Source organism: Cylas formicarius, unplaced genomic scaffold, assembly GCF_029955315.1.
Source record: "Cylas formicarius isolate icCylForm1 unplaced genomic scaffold, icCylForm1.1 PGA_scaffold_7__23_contigs__length_41026272, whole genome shotgun sequence".
Taxonomy (NCBI): Eukaryota; Metazoa; Arthropoda; class Insecta; order Coleoptera; family Brentidae; genus Cylas; species Cylas formicarius.
Window position 1 is genome coordinate 21,918,458 of NW_026844352.1, and position 24,083 is coordinate 21,942,540.

General features: G+C 32.3%; 1 protein-coding gene across 1 annotated transcript; it reads left to right on the plus strand.

Annotated features, from left to right (window-relative positions):
* Nucleotides 1–5,201: 5,201 nt before the first annotated feature.
* LOC132704261 (uncharacterized) lies at nucleotides 5,202–23,337 on the plus strand. The gene is made up of 9 exons (XM_060674123.1): nucleotides 5,202–5,551; nucleotides 9,383–9,593; nucleotides 9,830–9,960; nucleotides 13,144–13,369; nucleotides 13,421–13,606; nucleotides 13,726–13,869; nucleotides 19,946–20,133; nucleotides 20,258–20,419; nucleotides 21,807–23,337. The coding sequence occupies exons 1-9, from the start codon at nucleotides 5,345–5,347 to the stop codon at nucleotides 22,101–22,103; spliced, it is 1,752 nt and encodes a 583-aa protein (XP_060530106.1). The 5' UTR covers nucleotides 5,202–5,344; the 3' UTR covers nucleotides 22,104–23,337.
* The last annotated feature ends 746 nt before the right edge of the window (nucleotides 23,338–24,083 follow it).

Genomic DNA, 24,083 nt, shown 5'->3' on the forward strand with positions numbered 1-24,083 from the left:
GATGTTTCTGTTTTGTCCTCCACATACTTCTTGGGAACCTCTAGAAGCTTTTATTTCATCGCAAACGTACATGTGTACATTATCGTTGTGAAAATTGTGTATGCCTAAATTAAAAATATACATGTTACATTTATAATAAGCTAATGAAGTAGTTAACTTTACGAATGGTAACGCTTTCTGCAAATCGAATGAAAAGCCAAAATAATGAGACCGATTACTTGATACTCGCTCTTGATCTTGTTTTAACGCATTTCTAGCCGATTCTGCTAGCTTCAAATAAATATCATGTTCTTCCATAAGTTTTTTCTGATCTTCATGGTTTTCTGATGCTTTGATTTTAATGTTTAATAGATCACATCTTTGACATGTGTCTTTGCGCGGTTGGTTATTTTCTTCACAGTGAAGCTCATAAAAATTAAACATTTTTTTTATAGTCATTTCAGGATGAAGATATTTTCTGTCCCTAGTATAATGGGATTCAATTTTCGGGAAACTGTTAATATGGTTTTGAACAATCATATTTGCTTCATCGCATATTTTTCTCGACGATCCAGGCAAACGCCCACGTAAATCGTTGCCAATGTTTCTAGATTTCAATACACGTTTCAATCGTCCTTCGCTTATTTAAAAAGTATCTAAAAAGATTTTTTTACAAACAACAACTTTGTCTGTTTTAGAATTTAACCAATACGTAAAACTTTCATTTCTACATGAGCCTTTTTCGTTTCTCTGACGACTTAAGCAATATATTTTGCTTATTAAAGTCTCCTAAGTTCCAAAACATTTCGAAAATACGTTTTCTTTCTGTTTCATTAAAATTTTTCAAACAGTCTTTTCGACATTGGGAATCTTCATTTTGAAAAACTTTGGCAGGAATAATTTTTCCCGATTGTGTATCGCATCTTTTCCCTGAATTCCGTTTAATTTTACGAATTTTCTGAATTTTGGGGGACCACTTCTGAGTTCTCTGAATTCTTCTTTGAAGGTGCTGTAAATTCTCATTCTCAATTACTTCCTCTTCCTCTGTTGAAGAAAAATTCAATAATATTTTTTAAATTTCATTTTAATATCAAAACGTAATTTAAATTACCTTCATCCCTGCTTTCAACATTTTGGGCCGCACTTTTTGACATCTTGAATAAAAAGTGGGCTTAAGTTATTTTCAAAATTAGGATTTTCAGTATTCATATTATTTTGAAAATGTACGTGATTTAAAATTTTCAAATGTACTAAGCATATTTCAATAGCGATTTATTTTTTTTGATAGTTCCGCATAAATTATAAATGTCACAAGTGCCAACTTGATAAAAGATGAAAATGGTCTTAAGCCACTTTCAAAATAAACGGCTCATACATAAATATCTATACTTCGGTCTCTAATGCATCGTTATTAGCGAATATCCTCGGGATTTAAGTTATGTTGGAAAGATTTTTGTTAGATTGCATATTACCTTTTAAAACCTTGTATATTTCTACATTTATGATATATATGAACATTGGTCTACGATGCTTGGTTTTGAATGTGTTGATAATTTTGATCAATTAACACAATTAACATTAATTTTGAAAGCGCGTCTAACCTTTTTTTATAAAATAATTATTTCGATAAACATTTATGTATAATACTGTAAAATTAACTGATTATTTTATTTTTAAAACAGTAGCATTTGTAAAACTTTTCAAAAGTATATATATGATATATTTATATTAAAATTTCCACATGTTAATTGCATCCCGAATTTGTTGTTGTAATGCAAAAACTTCTATGAGCTTATTTTTGTATACTATCCCTTTTAAAGTGCCCCACAAAAAGAAAGGAAGTGGGTTTAAATCAGGGCTCCTCGCTGGCCAGATGGTTTCATTTTGTCCAATTCGTTGTCTAAAATTTCCATTTAAATATTCACTGATATCAGCACGATTATAAGGAGCGTCATCTCAATATTATTTCATGATAAACCTAAAAATCGTACTACTATCATTTTTTTTTCAACAATTCGCGCGAAATTCTATCCCTTCAAATACCGCATCACACTTTAACCCATCTCTCCTTCTACCTTATTTATTTGTCTCAAATTCACAAAGTTCATTTTCGGAGCTCCAGTGATTGATAAAAATTGTCCATAAATTCGAAACGGTGCATCGAAGGCCGATGTTGACATATATCGTTGGAGTCGTATTTTAAAGAGCTATCCGAAAATGGCAAAATATACAGGACGTTTGATTTAAAAAAAAATGAGAGTAGTAACATTTTGCAAAACATCGCAACACCCAGTATTTGATAAAAATATTTCAATTTCGAATATTTTTCGAGTAATATTTTTCAAACTATATTATGTAGAAAAATGTTTTAAAAGTTAATGTGCAACTTAACAAAATTTATAGATTTATAAAGATATATATCGTTGAATTCGTCTTGTTTCATTTTTAAAAATGATATACTTGAGTAACAATTGAAATAATATAAGACTTTTACTCTCCATCCGTAAACCAGTCACACTACAGAAAACAGGTAACACAATGAAATGCCTTTTGCGGTTTTTGAACATAGTAATCTTTAGAAATCTGACAACATTGCGGTTAGCATTTTTGAATTCCTTATGTTCAAAAACCCCCAGATATTGAATTTTATCGCTTTGCTTTCGTAGTTTTGGAGATATTTAATGGTTCGGGTACTTTTTACTAACTCGGTATACAGCTATCTACACATACCCATCGAAGAAAGCCTCTTTTTTTATGAATACCTACCAATTTCGCGACCATCTGTAAATATACTACCCACAGAGTCAAACCTCTGACTTCAATTGATTCGAAATCAATTCTAATAACTTCAGGGTCCAAAAATTATACGAAAACGATTACTGTTTTGCAAAAATCGTTGAATTAACTGATCCAAATTTTTAAAAAACACTTCATTTCCGAAGAGATTAAATGGTGTGGGCTTCGAAAAAAAAACATTGGATCATAAGGCACTAGCAAACTTTCGGACAGTTTTGCTCACTTTGGAGTTTTCCCAGAAGCTCGCTACTAATTGTCATTGTAGCAGCATCTTTATAGAAAAGTTCTCTGTTCTACTGTAATAGCAGATAATAATAATAATAATAATAATAATAAGCAATAATAGTGACTTAATTTTTCTAGTTTCCGGCCAGATCCAAAGTTCTTTTCTGAAAAAAGTAAGTAAATTCCAGTTAATAAATTTGTTATGGAATAAATTTTTCATTCTAGGGAGGCAAGTGCGAGCAATTTAAAAAAATTAAAAAATGAAAATATTAAATCAACTTATTTTATTATTATTAATATTAGTTATTATATTAATTATTATTTTATTTATTATTATATTAATTATATTAATTACAATCATGATTCACATAAATTCGTGTTTTTGCTATACAGTATATTTTAAAAAACAATGTAACAGCTCATATAAACTTATGGTATTGAAATATAGCCAACATTTTTTTTTATTTAAAAAAAAATCTTTTCTAGTTTTGTTTTCAAACTTAGTAGATATTATTGCAACTTATAAACAAATTTATACCATAGATAAACTTATTTTTGGTTAACCAGTAATCAATTTTTTTCCTAAAATAAAGCGGTTTCTAGAAACAGAAAGTTTGTTTGCATGTGTACCTAATTAGCTTAGCACTTTTTAATTATTTAAATTAATTGAAATGGTCTCACGAATACCTAAAAGAAACAAGTTTATCCATGATGAATTTGTTGAATCGTTGTGGTAATAATTCCTACGAAATTTGACCTAGTGCAAATTATGAAAAATATTTCTTTTACTGCCGTCTGTAAAATACCTAATTACACACCGATCTAGCATGCGGGAAGCGTCACTTTACCACGTCAGTTTCGTTTCCCACGGATCCGAGCCACATCGGTCATTTCCGGGATTTTACCGCACAAGTTTGGGAGCAATCAGATGTTTTCGGAAATATCTCCCACGCTTTGAATTTTGACTTGTGTCAATTCTGACGGTCATGTCAGTGAATGTTTTGAGAAAATGTACCCAAAATCTAACGATCGTAGAAAAAGTATAGTACTCAACACATTCGGAAAACCTTTTAAGTCACTTATTTTATATATTTATCATTTTTACACTCTTTAAATCATAAATATATATACCCAGATTTATCACAACAAAAAAAAGCGCGCAGGTTCCAATCCTGTTAATCCAGTATCTAAATGTTTCAACAGTTTAATTGATACAATTAGATTTCCAAATTTTTTTTCTACTCCCGTCTGTAAAATACCTAATTACCTACCGATCTAGCGTGCGGGAAGCGTCACTTTACCACGTCAGTTTTATTTCCCACGGATCCAAGCCACTTTGGACATTTCCGGGATTTTACCGCACGGGTTTGGGAGCAATCAGATGATTTCGGAGATATTTCCCACGCATTGAATTTGACGTTTATCAATTCTTGCGAAAATGTACCCAAAAACTAACGGTCCTAGAAAAAGTATAGTATGCAACACGTTCGGTAAACTTTTTAAGTCACTCGTTTATTAAACACTCTCTCTGCTGCGGTCCGCTCGTGTCAAATAAACTCGTGAGTCCAATGCCCTTTACCGCACTTGTTGCATGATATACTATTGTTTGTTAGAAAATGTAAATTAAGATGTGAAGAAATCTAAACAAAATCAAATTATTTATATTATTATTATTATTTGTAAATTAGAAAAAAGTTGCAAAATGTAAAGGTTAATATAACGTGCTGTTGAAATTTGCTGATTTCGTTTTTATTTGTTTCTGGTGTTATTTAAAGAGATATAAAAAAATAGGGTCACTTTCCTTTTGAGAATTTTTGAGCTCTAGAAGATAACGATGACAGATTTTAAGTACGACTTTTTGTTTCGGCGAAATTATCATCAACTTTTTTTTGTCGGTGAAAAAACTATACCATGTATTAAATAGCATTTTTTATTACGAGTACAAACCCGAGAGAAGAAAACTGAGTACAAAAAATTTCGGAAGATTAACTACAAACTACTACAGCGATTCAAATCCCATTCTATGATTTTAATAATTTAAAATTCCCGTACCTACGTAGGTTTAAACATTACATAAAATTATTAAAAAGCCCTAATCATTATTAAACGTGAAAAAACTCCACTTATCAGTTTCGATAATAACTTGAACGCAGTACCTAAGCATTTAAACTCGACCAATTATCGTCAGTGTCGCATTTGGTTCTAAAACGAAACGAAAGCGGTCCTGCAACATTTACAATCAGCAAGCGTTGTGCGCAGGTACGACTAAATAGCGTTTGCAAACAATTCAGGCACTCAGCTGAGCAGTATTCCCGCTTGAATTCGGGCGGCAGCTAGCACCAGAATGTCTACTAATCCGATGCGAAACGTGCTAGTGAATGGAAACAAACTATTCAGGACTTTCAACGCCGCGAGAGGTTTGAGTGTGTCCCCAAATGAAAGTGGAACAAAGATCCTTAAATCGCCCCGAAGAGATGTAGAAATACCAAAACAAACTATACCGGAATACGTTTTTCAACGGATGGAACAATTTTCAAAGTACATCGCTTTTGTAAGTAACCATATAATCTGGTTAAATCGTGAAAATTCTATGGTCTGGGGTAATCAACCTTACGATGATGATGAACTTAAGATAGTTTCGAATAAAGCAATCTTTCATGGTCCAATAATTAATAGAAGAATAATATTGTTCAAAAGTCGATGTAAAGTAGTCCCACTGACGTATGCTCGACCACAACTTATAAAACATGTTACTTGGGTTACTGTTATCGGCAAAAGTACATAAATACAACCTCATTGTGTGATAAACGGATTGTTTAAAATTTATATGATAATGTAAAGCAAGTATACAGAGTGTACCAAAATAAGCCCTGGTTTTCTATATAAACATATATACACCAGCGCCCCCTTGCCGAGCAATGGATCCTAAAATTAATGGGTTTCAAAATATTTTTTTATTAACATTTTGAAGTTGTAGCGTTTTAGTAATTTTTGCGTTCCGAATCTGATTCCAAAAGGATGTGTTCTGTTACAAGAAACAGGTATACTTGATTGATGGACCGTTTTCGAGGAAAACAGATTTCAAAAATGCATTGTTTAGCATATAATCATCAAAAATCGAAAAGTTGGCCTGGAAACCGAACTGATAGGTTTGTTATTTGTCCATTTTCACTGACTAGCAGGCTATTTTTATGAAAAATAAAATAAAATTAACCATTAAGTTTAATTCATAAATCCGTATTGACTAACAATTGGCTAACAATGACAAATCACTAATTTACATAAAGTTCATATTTTTATTACTTTGAGTGCATATAGTCGCGATCTTATTCTAGCGATTGTACCTAATTTCGTTTCCAGTCACATTGATTCGCCTTAATAACTCTGGTGGACAATCTACTTCTGTGGCATAAATAGAATTACACACATTAATTTAAATTTTGTTCTTTTAGATAGTGGCAACGATGTTGTCCTTACATTTGGGCCATTCTACTAAGCTAAAAATAAGTTTTTGTACTCCTGTCTGTAAAATACCTAATTACACACCGATCTAGATTGCGGGAAGCGTCGCTTTACCACGTCAATTTCGTTTCCCACGGATCCGAGTCACTTCGGACATTTCCGGCATTTTACCGCACGCGTTTGGCAGTGATCGGATGTTTTCGGAGATATTTCCCACGCCTTGAATTTTGACGTTTGTCAATTCTCAGTCAGCGAATGTATTCGTAGTATGCAAAACATTCGGCAAACTTTTAAATCACTCGTTTATTTAAACACTCGCTCCGCTCGTGTCAAATAAACTCGTAATTCAAATACCGTTTACCGCACTTACTTACATTAGATACTATTATTATTAAAACTGGAAAATACTACGAAACTTCTTTTTTCATAGTAATTTATAGAGAAATATCGATGTCAATTGTTCTATAAATATATGCTAGCTGTCTGAATGCTATTTAAAGATTTTCCGAACTTCTGTTTAATCATAATTTCTCATAAGGCTGCTCCTAAGATCGAGTGAACAATCCATACGTTCTTCCACGTATGTTGAAATGTGAAAATGAAAATATTCCCCGATGTGGTTGTCGTTTTTTTGTACTCCCGTACAGCGACACAAGTATTACCACTGCAATAACCCTAAATAGAATGAATATCTCCTAATTATCTATTGCTCCATAAAAAACCAAATTAAAAAAAAAAGAACAAAAGACAAAATAAATGTCAAACTGAGAACTAAATAATAATCTTATCAATTCAAAGTGTATTCCTTAAATCCATTCATCCCGAAAACGGTTCATCTTAGTGATATCAATCAAGTGTACTTTTCTCTTATAACAAAAGTAAAATAGAGAGATTTAATTAGACCTGTAAACCTAACTTACTAAAATAAATTTCGAACTTGATTTAAAAATTAATTAATTAATTAATTATTAATTAATTAACTGAAAAACTTAAGTTGCAGAAATTACAGAGTATTCTATATAAAATAAGAAAATTGTAACTTGTTATACGAAAACAGAAACACCCTTCATATATAATAAAATAATATACTAATAAGTTTAGGTTTTTACTTCATATTTTTTAAAGTTGACTTACACGGCGCCCCAATTTTTCGGTATGTACATCAACTTTCCAATTTAAAAGGGAACACCCTATATTTTATTGCTTTTTTGAATGTGATTATTTGATTTCGGTACGGTTTAGATTATATTTAAGGTCATGTGACTTGTCATCAAAAATCAGGGAATTAAGATGTTAGGACAACTATAAATAGTTGCAAAAGGGACGTACACAACGAGATATAGGTTTAAGGAATTTTCCTGATTTTCGAATCTATAATTAGATCGGATTGTACTGTGTGAGTTTCAAAATTTGTAAATACAAGGATCTCATTTTATTTAATGACATACCTTGTATTTTGTATTTTTAGTAGGGCGCCTTTTTTTGCGTATTCTGCTTGGTGAAAAAATAAACTTGCACAGCAATATTTGTAAGTTAGTTTCAAAAAGTATGTGGTTTAAAATTAACGAAAACTGTAAAGAGGTGAGGAATGTGTCATAACAAGAAAGATTAACTTAACAAAAACACTACTAAATTATTTTTATGCTAGATAAAAATACTTTTCAAATTTAAATGCTCTAATTTATATGATTGGGTGAATAGTTAATTTGCCAATAACAACTGAATTTAAATGAATCAGAAATTTTGGGCTCTACATGCCTTTTTCAAATAATAAATATTGTCCTTCACGAGAATTCTGATACAGCTTTTCTGATCATATCAGGATTAATTTTCCGGATACATAGCGTCACAATTTCTTCCAACTGATCAGTATAACGAAATGATTTGTGCTAAAATCTAGGGGTGTAACGTCCGGTGACCTAGGTGGCCAGAGTACTTCTCAACGGCGCCCTATCCATCTGTGTGGAAGTTCTGTCCAAATGTTCGACAAGGAGTTCCATCATGCTCATATCAAAGAAACTGTTAATAAAATCAAAAACTTCGAGTCTTAGGAAATTTAAGTTAACCTCACTAGCAATATTTCGGCCAAAAAATATGTAGCCATTATTTGAATATTTAAAATACCGCAAACATTCGTTTCGAAATACTTTTGATCACTGCACTTTCCGTAAAGACATAGAGTAAAAAGGTTTTTACAAAAGAGATTCGAATTTACCTCTGTTGTAAAATGACACACGCTTTAGCCATCTTTAGTTAGTTCTGAAATAAATGTTTTCCGCACCTCTCCACCACTGTTAGTTTTAGAGATATAGCCAACGTCTTTTGTCGGTTTTAAACCCGGTACATTTTAATATGTCTAGTATATAAATATCTGTGTTTAAATTTATTTTCTCACCAAGCAGGACTTTTTAGGAAAAGGCACTTTTAATAACAAAGAACTTTCCCATTTGGCAAGAACTTCTGAAGACACGCTGTAAATAGGTATAGAAGGTATACGCGTTCTACTTTAGGTATAATTAATAAATGACGTTTTGGCATTTACAAATTTCGATTCTCATACAGTAAAAAAAGACACTCGGTATAACTCTAGACTACAAAATCACGAAAATTCATTAAACCTAGATCTTGTACTTTGAACTTGTGCATAACGTTGACCATTTTTTAAACCATGAGGAAATCAAATAGGTCCGCCTTGGTTTTTACCACTAACTCCAAAAACGTAATAAAATATAGGGTGTTCCATTTAAAACTCCAAGGTTTATGTTGATACCGAAGAATTGGGACACCCTGTATAATAAAAACATAAATAATTTTTGTATTTAAACTTGATTAGTGTTATAGGTTTTGAGAAAAGTCTATGGGTAGCACTATAAAGAAAGAAGTGAAACAATTACTATGTTTTCATCTTTTGACTTCATAGGAATGTTCGATCACGAAGAGAAACTACACGTTTGGAGAAGTCAGAACGAAATGTAGGAATTTGAGCAAAGCGTTGCGGAAAAAATTAAAGCTTCAGAAAAGAGACACTGTCGCTCTGTATATTCCTAACATTCCCGAATTTCCCATAGCTACGTTGGGATGTTTGGAAGCAGGTTTGGTAGTTACCACTATAAATGCATTATACACACCAGGTAATTCAATGAAATTTATACTGTATTTTTCCGTATATCGAGTGCAACGAGCGATGTCATTTCGATTTGAGAGTCAAATTATTGCATTGGCATTGACAGTTTTGATAAAAATTATGGTTATATTGTTATCGTAGGTAAATAATCTTTCATTTTATATCGTTATATTTTGCTAAAACTAAAACGGTTTTGTTCCTTTCCAATTATTCCAATTTAATTTTTTCCTAATGATATTACAGATGAAATATCTAGACAATTAAAAGATTCCTCGACAAAAGCGGTGATAACAATTCCCGAAATGTATGAAAACGTAACCGTGGCGATAGAAAAACTACAAAAGAAGCTGCCTATCATCTGCATCAACACTCAGGTACGTCACAAATTTTGTACCATACGCTCAGTTTCAGCGACGATCAAATCTCATATTACATTAATAAGCTTCGTTTTTGTGAAAACTTACCGTTTCGTTTCTGACTGTGGTGAAGTTGAATATTACAAAGAAAAAATAGTTAGTGTTCAAAGTAATTGCCATACTGTACGAGAAAATTGTGACTAAATATTCAATACCATAAAAATAGCGATTTCACTGCAATCACAATAATTATTCCTTATATATCGAAAAAATTTTAAATTGTATTTATTTTTTTATCAGGTGAATAGGAGTAACGTATAATCGAGTTTAAAACATTGAAAAGGTAGTAAGCGACTAGATTAATAGCATATTTAGAATAACATTGAAAAAAATATTGAACAAGTTAAATCATTTCACCCCATCACCGGTTTCTACAAAGGATTTTAAAATTAACTTTTTTTGCTCTATCTCTGCAGCACCGAAAAAGTTATTTCTCAATATATTTAAATTAAAATATGAATAAAAAAAATTAGCACTCAAAGAAACGTTTGATTTTGTAAAACATTTCAAATCAAAATAACATGTTACTATTTGTTAATTTTTCATAGAAACTTCCACAGGTTACTGTAATACTTTTTACAAAATTTCTAGATTTCTCTTGAGTCGGTACCTACTTATATATTTTGTTTAAGAGCGGGGGGTGGGGTGGAGCTAAATGAGGGGCATAAACTCCGTCTCGGATGACTGATTCCCATATTGGTGATAGATAAAGACCTGAGTCGCGGTTAAGATTGTTAGGTTACTTACAGATTTCTATAGACTCTTGGACTTTTCGTTGGTAGAAGAATAGAATAGTTTTATCGAATAAAAGTTTATGTCCAGTTTCGTTAATAGTTCTTTCAAGTTCTTTGAGCCTAATCGATATTTTTCGTCTCCAATGTATTCTTTACCGCATATGCACGAAATGCTGTAAACTCCTGGCATGTCAAATGGACTTTGTCTTTGACGAATCGAAGAGGTTGAGAGATCTTTGGGCAACTTTTGATATGCGGTCAGGGATGTGAGCGGCAAGTGTAGGATTGCTTTCGGTCTCATTGCTATTGGAAGGTTGTGGTGAAGTGGATTTTGTGATGGAACCCTTAATATCTTTAATGTGGAATTTATTATAGAGAAGAGCAGAGGTAAGGTGTTAAATTCTGGGTTCAGTGACTCGGACTGAGATAGGTTTCCGATTCTGCAAACAACGTTAGCAAGTTCGACTCAACAAAAACCGACGCACTAGGAATTCAGAAGTAGAATAGTATTGGTTATAATAAATTTTATAATAGAATAATACTGATTATTTCAATACACGTTTTAACACTTAAATACAATAAGTATTGAAATGTAATATTTTCATCTACTGGATAGTTTTAAAATTAAAAAAAAAAAAGTAAAAATAAAAAAACATATTTTGGTTTTAAATAATATCGTTTGGTATGCTAAATAATGATTTTTTTGTTTATTTGGAAATTCTGGAAAATTTGACCTTAATAACAACCCATAAAATAGATTTTTTTTCCAAAATCCAGCTTTAATTGAACGTTAATTTCTTTTTTTGCATCTTTTAGGTTAGGATATAGATATTGAGATATTGAGACTAACCAAAACTATGCTTAACATCAGAAATTCCTTTCGACCATTTCAGTTCTTTGTGCATATGAAATCGTAAATGTCGATAAGCTAACATTATGAACGATCCAATTGGGTCATAATAAAATTTAGTAAATAAAAATTGTGGAAAATGTATTTTTTCTGAAATATATATTTTTCTACCATTTTATTAGTAGTACAGTGACAATGCTTAGGGTTTATAGTTCCAACATCGTAATCTGTTGGATTTATAGTTTCAGTCTTAAAATAATAAATAAGAAATAAATAATAAGAATCGTTTTTCGAAACTGTTTAATCAGTGATCTTCACGCCGTGGTGTGTGTGTGTGTGTGTGTGTGTGTGTGTGTGTGTGTGTGTGTGTGTGTGTGTGTGTGTGTGTGTGTGTGTGTGTGTGTGTGTGTGTGTATGTGTATGTGTGTGTATGTGTGTGTGTGTGTGTGTGTGTGTGTGTGTGTGAGTGTGTGTGTGTGAGTGTGTGTGTGTGTGTGTGTGTGTGTGTGTGTGGGAGTGTGTGTGTGGGCGTGTGTGTGTGAGCGTGTGTGTGTGTGTGTGCGTGTGTTTATAGGAAATAATTTTTTATAATAAAAGCTGGGTATTTTTTGGATTTTTTCTTTTTTCTCGATCTTCATCTATTTAACAGACAGAATTCAGAAAAAATTCTTTTGTAATTTTTTTTTTAAACTTTGGATGAAGCCTATATATAGGGATTTGTAACTAGACATTCTGTACCTATCAATTCAATCAGAAGTCGATGATAAATGAATGACTCAACTTATTAACAATGGGAAATGCGAAAATGAGATAGACATCGGAAAGGAATACGAGCTCAATGATACTTGTTACATATATTTTTTTGTGATTAGATACTAGGTCCAAAATTCAAAAATGATGGACTACGATCAAGGTTCGTTTCGGTTGTACAGTTCTCGAATTTATAATTTGATTTTGATCTATTTTTTGACATCAAGTTCGACTAATCGACTAGTGAATTGTAAATTAAACGACTGTTTTTCCGGTGTGAACATATGTTTTTCTTATAGTATTTGTATATTACTTTTCGATTTTTATTGCTTCATTAATTTCTTCAATACATAGTAATACATAGTATTTCCTATGTTTAATATTGTTATGTCATTATGTTCCACGCTGATTTTTTAAAAGGGTAATAAAATTATATTTTGCTACTATTAGTATTCTGTGATAAACTTCAATAGCGTTTTAAAAACCTATCGTTGCATCTGTTTGGAAGGGACTTTCATTAGTATTCTTCGATATCTTCAAAAATTAAACAAAAATTTTTGACTACTTTGATATTCGTATAAATTTGTTTTTATAACACAGCGCAACTCTACCAGAATAAAAGTTGCGTTTTTTTAGATCCATTTGCACTTAATAAGGTTGATTGAACTTAGTAAGCAAAGGTTTTGTTTTTCTCATAACTGAATTACTTCTTGGAGTTTAATTTTGAATAACAGCGAAGTTCAAAGATTTTACTCTGATAACCACATTTGAGCAAAAGATTTGCAAATTAAATTGAAATTATTTTAGTCTGGTCAGTCTCTGCCGCAAGGCGCGATAAATTTCAATGAATTCGCGAACAATGTAATCGACATCCCGGATTTTGAAAATGCAGAAGCCAGTGACTTGGCTTTTCTACCCTATTCTAGTGGAACGACTGGGCTTCCCAAAGGAGTGGAACTGTCCCATTCCAACATAGTATCAAATTTAGCGCAATTTAATGTCCCAGAGATAAACTTTATGGAACAGACAACAGGTACGAGGATGAAATATTTGAGATGGAAAATTGTGACCGTTATTTTTGTAGATAGCTTTCAAGAAGTAACACCGGCCGTTCTTCCTATGTTTCACATATACGGCTTCACAGTTACGACGTTGAATATGTTGGTCAATGGGGTGAAAGTTATTACGTTACCAAAGTTCACTCCGGAATTGTACGTTGATGTTCTGAGAAATAACGATGTGTCAATGTTGTTTGTGGCACCCCCGTTACGTAAGTTTTTGTCTTCCGGTTCCTTCAGACATAATATCTTGTTTTTCATTTAATCGAATTCCAATTTGTTATGCTGTATATTTTATAGTTCAATTATTATTTCAATGTTTCCTTTGCAGTTTTATTTTTGAGCGAAAATCCGTCAGTGAAGGAAGAATACTTCAGATCTTTGAAAGTAGTTCTATGCGGTGCAGCGCCTCTGGGAGCGCTGGACGAAGAGAGATTCATTCATAAAGCAAAGAAGAATGTATATTTACTCCAAGGTACTATTTATTAATATTTTTATAACCAATTAGGGACTGTGCGAGAGTGAAATTTCTATTTATAGAATAATTAACCTCAATGGGTCCTACATTCTAAAATAAGATAAACGTTTTGAAGGTCAAGGAAACTTGTTACTTTCGAAAAGTCGAATTTTTCAAAAACCATTTACAGGATCGAAAAAATTCTTGAACTAGACTAATACGGCTCCATAAACTTTTATTCTTGACAATTTTTCAAAAATATACCAGCCGCAAATTAAAGAAAACTGAAATGGCCCCCCCCCATTTTAGAAAATTGGCAATAATTTAAAATCCGTGCCCCAAATTTGCAGCTACCGACTTCAGACTTGGGAGAGAAGTAGAAGTCCGGACCCGCATTTAGACTCTTTAAACTGGGAGCAATAAAATAACAAGAAGTTTTTTTTTAATTTTTGAATTTTTGTTGGTTATTTTGGCTTCCAGAAAAAACATATTTTCCTCCAAAACCGATCCGATCAGAAAAATATTACAACTGTAATACGTGGGAGATCCGGCGCTATAACTTTTGTTTCACGCATTTTTTCGATTGTATACAAGGTGTTTTCGTTATGGACGAAAATTTGAAAGACCCTGAAAATTGTTCTTTTAGGGAGTATTAATATCATTATTAATCTGTTCGAATGGTGTTATAGGCTGTGGCAATAGCTACAATTTTTGTATTTACGATTTTCGTCTGTCATGTACGCTGCTCTAGATATTTGAAAAAATCCATTTGAAAATCGCACTCAATCTAGACGGGATGACGTCATTACTGTGTACTGCATGGTTTCAGAAAAGAGGCATTTTCTCGAAAACTATTTATCCTATTGAAAAAATTCACATACCGGAAAACGTGGGAAATCTAGGGCTATAAATTTTACTTGCGATATTTTTTGGATTATGTACAGGGTAAAAAAACAAAGAGATCCTGAAAATTGCCGTTTTCGTGGGTAAATTATTAGCTGTAAATGAAAAACTATAAAACATGAGATAATTTGGTTTAACAGCATCGAGAAAGAGTCTCAAGTTTCGTCTATGATTCAGGGTGCGCCAGATATTTAAAAAAATATAATTGAGAATCGCTATTATTTCTAAAAATTTTTGAATTTATCCAAGTTTGCCGTAACTTTGAAGTTCGCAAAGATGTGAAAGATCTTCACACAATAAAATTAAATTCATTTTACGAAAGTACCCAAGACCATGTTATTTTCGGCAAAAAGAAAATCAAAATAGCATGCCACTCGTCTCCATATTATTACTCAAGTGTCAAGTTTTAATAAATGACGGTTGGTGTTTTTAATTTATCCGGTTTCAACCGCTTTTAATAAGTTACAGCCATCTGCACTGGTTTTAAGCACATGTAATCACTTATCTGGTGATACAGATTACTTATTTTTGAATGTTTTTAGACGTACCTAAGGCGTATTGTTGTCTAGATAATGAATTAAATTGGAATAGTGTGGACATGCAAAAAATAATTAATATCCTATTTGCGAAATTGGAAGCAGATTGCAAGAGTAACAGAAGATAATAGAAGAGTTAGACTTGGGCAGCACATTATGGTGAAAACAAACACATCATTAAATATGCAGACGATATTTACTTCATGATTGGAATAGATTAGAATAATTTCAGGTTTAATATTGAAGGTGTACACCAATATACTTGTGTTTAGCATTAAGTACTTGAAGGCGTTTGTATGGGTGAAAATCTTGATTGATCATCCCATATAAAACATTATCAAAAAACCCTATTTGCTATGGTATGCGAGTTATTCGCCAATTTCGAATCTGTTTTTAAATATGCCATCATATTTTGGACAAGAGATAACTTGATACGAAATATTTTTATTATACAAAGAAAGAAAATTTGGGTATAATAACGGTTCAATGCAGTGTTGAGTTTTTCTTTTTAACAATAAGTTTGATTTGTTTGATTATGAACATGGCTCTAGTACAAGACCCACAGAACTATGTAATGCATAGACTTGCTTTAATTACAACATGAAAAAGGATTTAAAACCATATGCGATTTTGTTCCAATTTGCAAACTGTTTTTGAAGTAATTTCATTTCGTGTATGGTTGTATCACATTAATTTTTGTTTGGGAACAGCATTGAGAAAAGGAAATGAAATGTGGTGAAAGTGATGTGATTCGTGTCTATAAAAATAGTATATCGGAACGATAAAATTGAGTATCTGGGGGTTTTCAAAACGCAAATGCAATGTTGTCAGATTTACTACTTTTACGTAACACATCATAATTGTATCATTTTAAATGGAATGTCCTATTTTTTTTAGTTGCAATGAATTAGATATGTCGAATTTAGTAAGGACTAATAATTTCAATATTTGGTTTTTATTAATTACACAGTTGTGGCAACACCACTTTTTCAGTAAAAAGTACAGTAACTCATAAATATCTCCAAAACTGGCAAAGCCGGAATGATAAATTTCAATACTTGGGGGTTCTTGTACAGAAGTCAAAAATGCGATGTGTCAGGTTTAGCGATGATATTTACAATTCAGGTAATCTTTCACTGACACGCTTCTGAAGTTTCCTATGTTCAAAAACCTCCGAAATTGTGTAATGTTAAGATTTTTTTATTAATAGTGGTAAATCTGACAACACTGCGGTTAGCATTTATGAATCTTTTATCGTGCTTTCTGCCACTTCCATTATGAAATGATGGATTTATTTAACGTTTACTGATTGTTACACAAAAAAAGAGACATCTGCAGATGCACTAAGCAGTACTTTACTGTTATTTAAAGGAAATGCATTTTTTTAAATGACATGAACAATATAAATAAATTATAAAATTCCAATTTATGCCGTGAGACTCGCATTGACATATGCTCTGGAAAATATTCCTTATACCTATATTATAAACTATTATAAGTTAAGTTTATACTAAGGTCTCTTAGGGTCATAAATTTTGTAATCACTTTGTCATAAACATTTTCTATTTCAGAGGTAAGCTGTTAAACGATCTTCGGTGATTACATTTCTCAGAAAAGTATTAATTTGATTTAATGTCGAAAAACTTCGTTTCTGCTGTTGTCATGGGAGTTGTCACAATTTCTAATAATTTAATGTCCTGCAATCATTTCTTAGATAACAGTAGAGAGTTCAGTTCGTAATCGGGATTATAGAAATATGCTGAAGTGAGTTTATCGTCAGGAAATTTACTGCAATAGTCTCCAAAGTATTCCGAATAGAAAAGTGACGCCACTACTAGATGTTCTTTAAAATACAATCGATTTTTGCATAAATTCCACCTCTAAAGCCGAAATCCGGTGATCAAATCTGCTGTTAGATGGACATCGGCGTTTTTCTGTTGGTGACTCATTACTTACTATATCCGATGCTTCACCGATGTTATCAATATTATTTTGAACTGCTGCCCCCAAAGTTGTCAATAGCGTCTTTTACCAGAATGGGTTCAATTTTTCTCCGTTGCAATTGGATCATTTAGCTGATGGGCAGGTCCTATTTTCGTACTGATATTAACTTTCCTACAAGTTGTGGATCTTCCTGTTCAAAATCTTGCTTAGCACTCCCACTCGTTGGGGCGAATTACTAAAAAAGCCAGGAATGTCTTGTACATTTCCAAAAAATACACGTACATAATAAAATTTAGCTGATGCGCATAGCAATGTACAGGGTAGGCCGTTTATCTTGGGACACTACCTTATCTAAGAAACCATAGGGGATGGAGCTAAAAGTTATATACAAAAGTTAATTGTAATTACAAATCTTCAATTTATTTGAATGTTGTGTATACAGGGTATTTCACTTTTCGAGGGCAAGTAAAAACTTTCTTATTTTAAATAGAACACCTGGTATATTACTTTATTTTTGAATTCTATATAAAATTCAACACATATTTTGTTTATAAAGTCTTATACCTAAGACTAACCGTTTTAGACATTTTTAATTGTATATGCGAAAAATGAAGTTTGCGAGACGGAAAATATCTGCAATTTCTTCATTTGGAATCATTTATTGTTTCAGTTCAGTAAGTTTTGTTGTAGACAATGGATTCGAATAGCGGATTGCAAAAGAAATTTCGATACGTATTAATGTAGGGCACGTGAAAAATAAGATTAAAAATAAAATTAAAAAAAATTGCCAAAAAACTTTTTGTTAAATGCCTATTTTTATAATGTCATATTTAGCATTAAAAATTAAGGCAATTTTATACAAGGTTGTATATGCCTAATATTTTTACCTTTTGAATTATTTCCTTTTAAACATTTGGCAATAACAAATAATATGCTATTGCCATATAAGTTCAGTCAGTGTAAGGTGGCTATGACGGCGTTTGAACAAAACAAGTGCTAAAGTGCTGTCACTATGATTTACCATTTCATAGTTGACGATACGCTTATGATGAAAGATTGTGAAAATGTATGTATGTATTATTTATACAGAATAAGACCAAGGATACGCGGTAAATATTTTATTAACGAACCATGAATAAAAAATTAATAGCTTACAAAGGATAATAATTATTGCTAACTAACAGTTGTGTAATATGTCCTCTACTTTGAGCACTACATGTGGTATAAAGGGTCTCTAAATACATAACAGATTCAGTTCTATTTAAATATCCGATACCTTATTTTATACGATGTTTAAATTCGTTGGCAGTTGACGGTTTGTTTGCATAGAAAAGCTTTAAATGTCCCCTCCCCTCTTTGTGCATTTAAATAAGTGCAAATTTCTTGACTTCTGTAATAAGGAGCGCCATCATGTTGCCAAATTAAATTTAGTCGTTTCCTTTCAGGCAATTCATGTTCAACAAAGGGATGGATAATATTTAAAAGCTCTAAGTAGCGTTGGGAGTTGAAGTGCTCATCAAAAAATACTGGACGTATTATTCTGATCCTCCAAATTATGCACCATACTTGGACAGAAGTTCTATCTGATCCTGTAACTTCCATATGTTTTGTATTATTCTTGTGGCTCCAGTTATCGGTAATTTTAGTTGAGGTTGTCAATATGGACTCATGTATCCAAATAATATTAGCAAACATATTTTCTGAAAAGTGTCTCTCCACAAGATTGTTGCAAAAATCTAACCTGGTGTTGTAATCCCGTTGCTCTAATTTCTGAACTGGACAGAATTTATAGGACCTCCAGTTGTTTATTTAAAGGCACGTTCCAAGCGTCGTTCTTTTAACACCTAAATGTAAAGATGCATTTCGGGTTGAATCTTCTTGAATTTTAAGTTGCTTTTCATTATTCAAAATATGACGACGTCTATTTTTTCTTTCTTCAAAGCTCCATATATTCTCAAGTGTTGGTAAATCCTACCGTAGATCTTTTTTCTAGGCGCCTCCTTAATGGAAATTTTCTAATATAATCTCTAAGAGCCAGGGTCCGGTTTTTATCATTCGATATACAACTTTCTAACATATCAATATTTTCCTCTGTGGTAAACATGACACACAAGCAAGCAAATAAATTAAGTTTATAAACAATAAATAAATAAATCAGTAATGTGTCAAAAAATATTTGAATTATGACAGTAATCAACAATAAAACACACGTCCAAGCAGGCAGCGTTCTGTTTGTTTAAACGCCGTCATAGCCACCTTACACTAACTGAAATTATATGGCACCAGCAAATTATTTGTGATAGAAATATTTCAAAAATGTTGTCTTAATCGTCTTAATTTTTAAAGCTAAAGCTAAAAGGAAGGTTATAAAAATAGGTAGTTTCCATTTAATTAATATGAATCGAAATTTCTTATGAAATCCGTTTGTCTACAATAAAACTTACTCAACTGAAATAATAAATGCTTCCGAATAAAGAAATTGGCAGATATTTTAGGTCTTGCAAACGTCATTTTGCGCATAAAAAATTAAAAATGTCAAAAACGGTTAGACTCGTGGTAGTTGCTAGTGAAACTGCGAAATTTTTGGAAAAAACATTTTTCACGTGGAAGAAGCTACCTACTAGTTTTGAAAATGATTCAAGACAAGCAAGACAGCAAGTGGCTTAGAGAGAAATATGTAGAATTTTCTCAATAGACAATATTTTCTGTAGGTTACGGTCTGACAGAAACATCGCCGGTCATTGCAATGACTACGCGGGACATAAAGGAAAAATTACGAGAAAAGACAGAAGGTTCTATAGGAGTGCCACTGCCTAATACACAAATAAAAATTGCGAACGTGAACGATTTATCCGGAAAACCTTTAGGTCCGAACGAATCAGGGGAATTACTGGTAAAGGTAGGTACAATCTAAATTAAATACAATATTCCATTTTCTTTAGACCGATTAGGCGGTTGCACCAATTGATTGTATTTATAACGTGCATTTTTTAGTTAGTTAGTTTATTTTTTTCCGTCATCAGGGACCCCAAGTGATGAGGTGCTACCACAACAACCCAAAAGCTACAGAAGAAATTTTCTTAGATGGTTGGCTGCGAACGGGCGATTTGGCCCATTACGACGATTTCGGGCTGCTCTTTATTACCGACAGAGTGAAAGAGCTGATTAAGGTCAAGGGTTTTCAAGTAAGTCTCGCCAAAGCACACATTTTATTCAAGAAGCACCAACTCATATTAGAAAAATAGAACGATCGCTATAAAATGTCGTATCCCATGATTTGTTTGAACTATTTTATTATCTAAAAGTTAATTGCTCTTGAAGAATATTGGATCACTCTACTAAGTATGAGTGTCCATGACTGTAATGAAATTAATGAAGCAATACGTCACTGTTTTCATTGGAAAGTTGTAACGAGAATGACTCTAGTTTAGATTAGTTAAATCTAAAATAAATGTTTTCAAGAATAAAACCAAATTATCGAACTTGTTACTTAGAAGTCAATGTATTTCAAACCCAAGTAATTGCAAACTATCTTTAAACAGGAATAAACATATCTTTAATTGTTACACAGCCCTACAAAATTAAAGTTTTTAACAGGTGTTTTGGTTTTGAAAACTGATTTTATATTATTTTGGTAGGCTGATTTCACAAATTTAAAGTAAAAGTAAAAAAGTGGAATACTAGTTAAAATAAAAGTGGAAAAAAGAGCTTTACTCGGACTTTTTTGAGTGAAATCTTCGTCTTTTTGCCCGTTTTAATATCCAGCAGCAGTCGGCCATCATCGTTATGCTCCAAGTGTGAAAACAGGAAATTCACTTTCAAACTCATATTATAATCTAGACGATGAAAGTGTTGTAACATATTTTGAACAATACTTCCGTAGTTTTAGTATATTATGCAACAAGTGTGGTAAACGGCATTTGGCTCACGAGTTTATTTGACACGCGCGGAGCGAGTGTTTAATAAACGAGGGACTTAAAAAGTTTACCGAACGTATTCATTGTCATGACGAGAGATTTAAAAAGTTTGCCGAACGTGTTCACTGTCATGACCGTTAGAACTGACAAACTTCAAAATTCAAGGCGCGGGAAATATCTTGGAAAACATCCGATTGCTCCCAAACCCGTGCGGTAAAATCCCAGAAATGTTCGAAGAGGCTCGGATCCGTGGGAAACGTAACTCACGTGGTAAAATGACGTTTCACCCCATATGCTGCTCATACATACAACACTTGTGCGATGTATTATCAATGATGATGTACTTTGTTCTACTCCCTACTCTAAAATACGAAATTATGCAATCGTGATTATGATCTTGCGCAAAGTATCACTTTAAAACTTCAGGTTCATCAGTCGTTAAGCATTTTTTTTACGGTCGATTATAAAATTTGCTGCGAAATATACTACAGGTGAACGGTTCCCGTAAAATTTGAAATTCATGGGATATGACATTTTAAAACCATACCGTCGATAACTAGAAATAGGAACTTTGAGAATCCCTATCACACGTCACCTGTCCATTAGACCTAGATCGGAAATTAAAATATAAATTGTTCAAATTTTATTTCTGCAGGTAGCCCCAGCGGAACTAGAAGAAGTAATCAGAGATTTCCCTACTGTCGGTGACGCGGCAGTAATAGGAATACCGCACAAGGAACACGGGGAAGTACCCAGAGCCTATGTGGTACCGAGAACCAAAGACGACAACATTAATTTAGAAGAGTTAAATAGTTTTGTAAACGAAAAAGTTGCAAAGTACAAACAATTGAGGGGAGGTGTGCAAATAGTCAGTGAAATACCGAAAAATGCCGCCGGAAAAATATTGCGAAGACAATTAAAACTTAAGTTTCAAAGTGAAAACATCAAGTAGAGCTTCGTCGGGTGATGGCACCCAACATTATCAAGATAAAAAGGGACACTTTCAATCTCGTCTTTGGATCTAACCCCATGGCTATTAGATGAATTCAATAGACACCTTATCAGCTACTTATCGCCTTTATCGCTTTATGTTTTCGTTGCACCGACGCCTAAACAAAGTTGATCTGACAGGTTTTGCACTCTAAAGTATTAATTAAACTGAGGTGGCTTTTACTTGACGAAAATCCATTTAACAAAATAAATTATATATAGTCACATGACAATTGTTTGAATATATATAATTTCGTGAAAATCTGAACTTTTAGTTCTTATTTATTTTGTCTAAAGCATTATTTGAATAAGAGCATAAAATATTTTTGGGCATTTCGGAAGTAACTACTTTCTTTCCATTATTGTCCTTACCTATGCTGATAGTAAAGTAAGTAAAAATTACTAAATAACATATTAATTCGTTTTTTATTTTGTCAAAACCTGTTTATTGTATTCATATTAAACTGGTGTGTACGTTTTTCCAATTAAAGTCTCAAGTGGCCCAAAAATATTTTTTGTTTGGGTTTTTACCATACAGGGTGTTAAAAAATTATCCCCTTGGATGTACGAAATATGAAATACGTTTATTACTATAAAAGTACTTTAAAAGTGGTTCAAGAAAAACTAATTTCCAGCGGCGTGTTTTAGGAACTTCGTTGGTCCACGAAAAAAAATTGTAGCAACTTGTCATCTTAGTTTTTCGTGTTGTGTCTTATTTCAAAAATATTCTCCACATTTTCCCGGGCGCCCTGTATAAAAACAAATATCAAATATTTTAACAATTTCTGAACGTTCAATTTTTTGCTCCTTAGGGCAACGAAAATAACCTGAACCGATAGCAGAAATATTAATTGCCATAAAAAAATTGCCTTTGGAGCATCGAAAAAAATTACTTGCCATTTCTTAGTATATTTGACCGATGCCCAATATACCTGTTAGAGCAAATACCACGTTTGTCATCACCAGGTGTCACGAAGTGTCTGGAATGAATGAGGAAAGAGTTTTACAACGTTCAGAGTAGCATCGAGAGTGTGCGTTTTTGACTTGTTAATGTTCGGTGTACTGTCAATGCATATGTGCTAGAATAATGTATACTAAAAAATAATTTATTTTTTTGAATTTCTACCTTGGAGTTGTAATTTGTGAATGGGTATAAATAAATTTGTCGATTTAGTAACGGATTTTAATGAAATAAAATGTATTTAGGGAGAAATTTTTTTTTATAGCCAGATTTTTTGGTACTAAATATTATCTCGTTAAATTAAATATCTGAACCTGATTGGTAGTAGCATCAAATAGTACTTTAACGACAACTTTTGTAAACGGCACTTTAGTCACGAGTTTAATTTCGCACGACCGGAGCAAGTGCAAACGAGTGTCTAAAGAAATTTATAAACGTGTTGCATACAATACTTTTTCTGCGACCATTAGTTTTTGCATCCAATTTTGCAAAAAAATACGAATTTATGTGTATGTTTTTTTTTTAAATAACTATGAAAACCTCAAGTCAAAACGTTATTCGGTACAGTCTAGTTGCGGACAAAATAATCATATCGTCAACTAAATGAAAACCATAGATAAAAACAAAGTTGTCGGTCAATCAAATTTCTCAAATTTTTTATTTCATTCGTCTTCGTGTTAAAGTTATTTGAAATTTTAAATTTTCAGTAAGGGAAAACCGCACGGTGGGCCACAAACCTCTTAAAATGCAGAAACATTAAGCTAGGTTTAATATTTTTGTTGTTGTAATGCGCTTAAAAAAACCTTGTTTAAGTAATTCTTGAAATATATTTGAACCTAGTCTGAAGTTTGTATATAAAAAAGTTATTCTTTCAAAAGTTTTAGATACAAAGGAAAATCTAAAACTATTGAAAAGTCACAGATGTTAGCTGCAATAGGAGTAAGAGTAGAGTACCCTTAATTTAAAAAATATACAAAAATG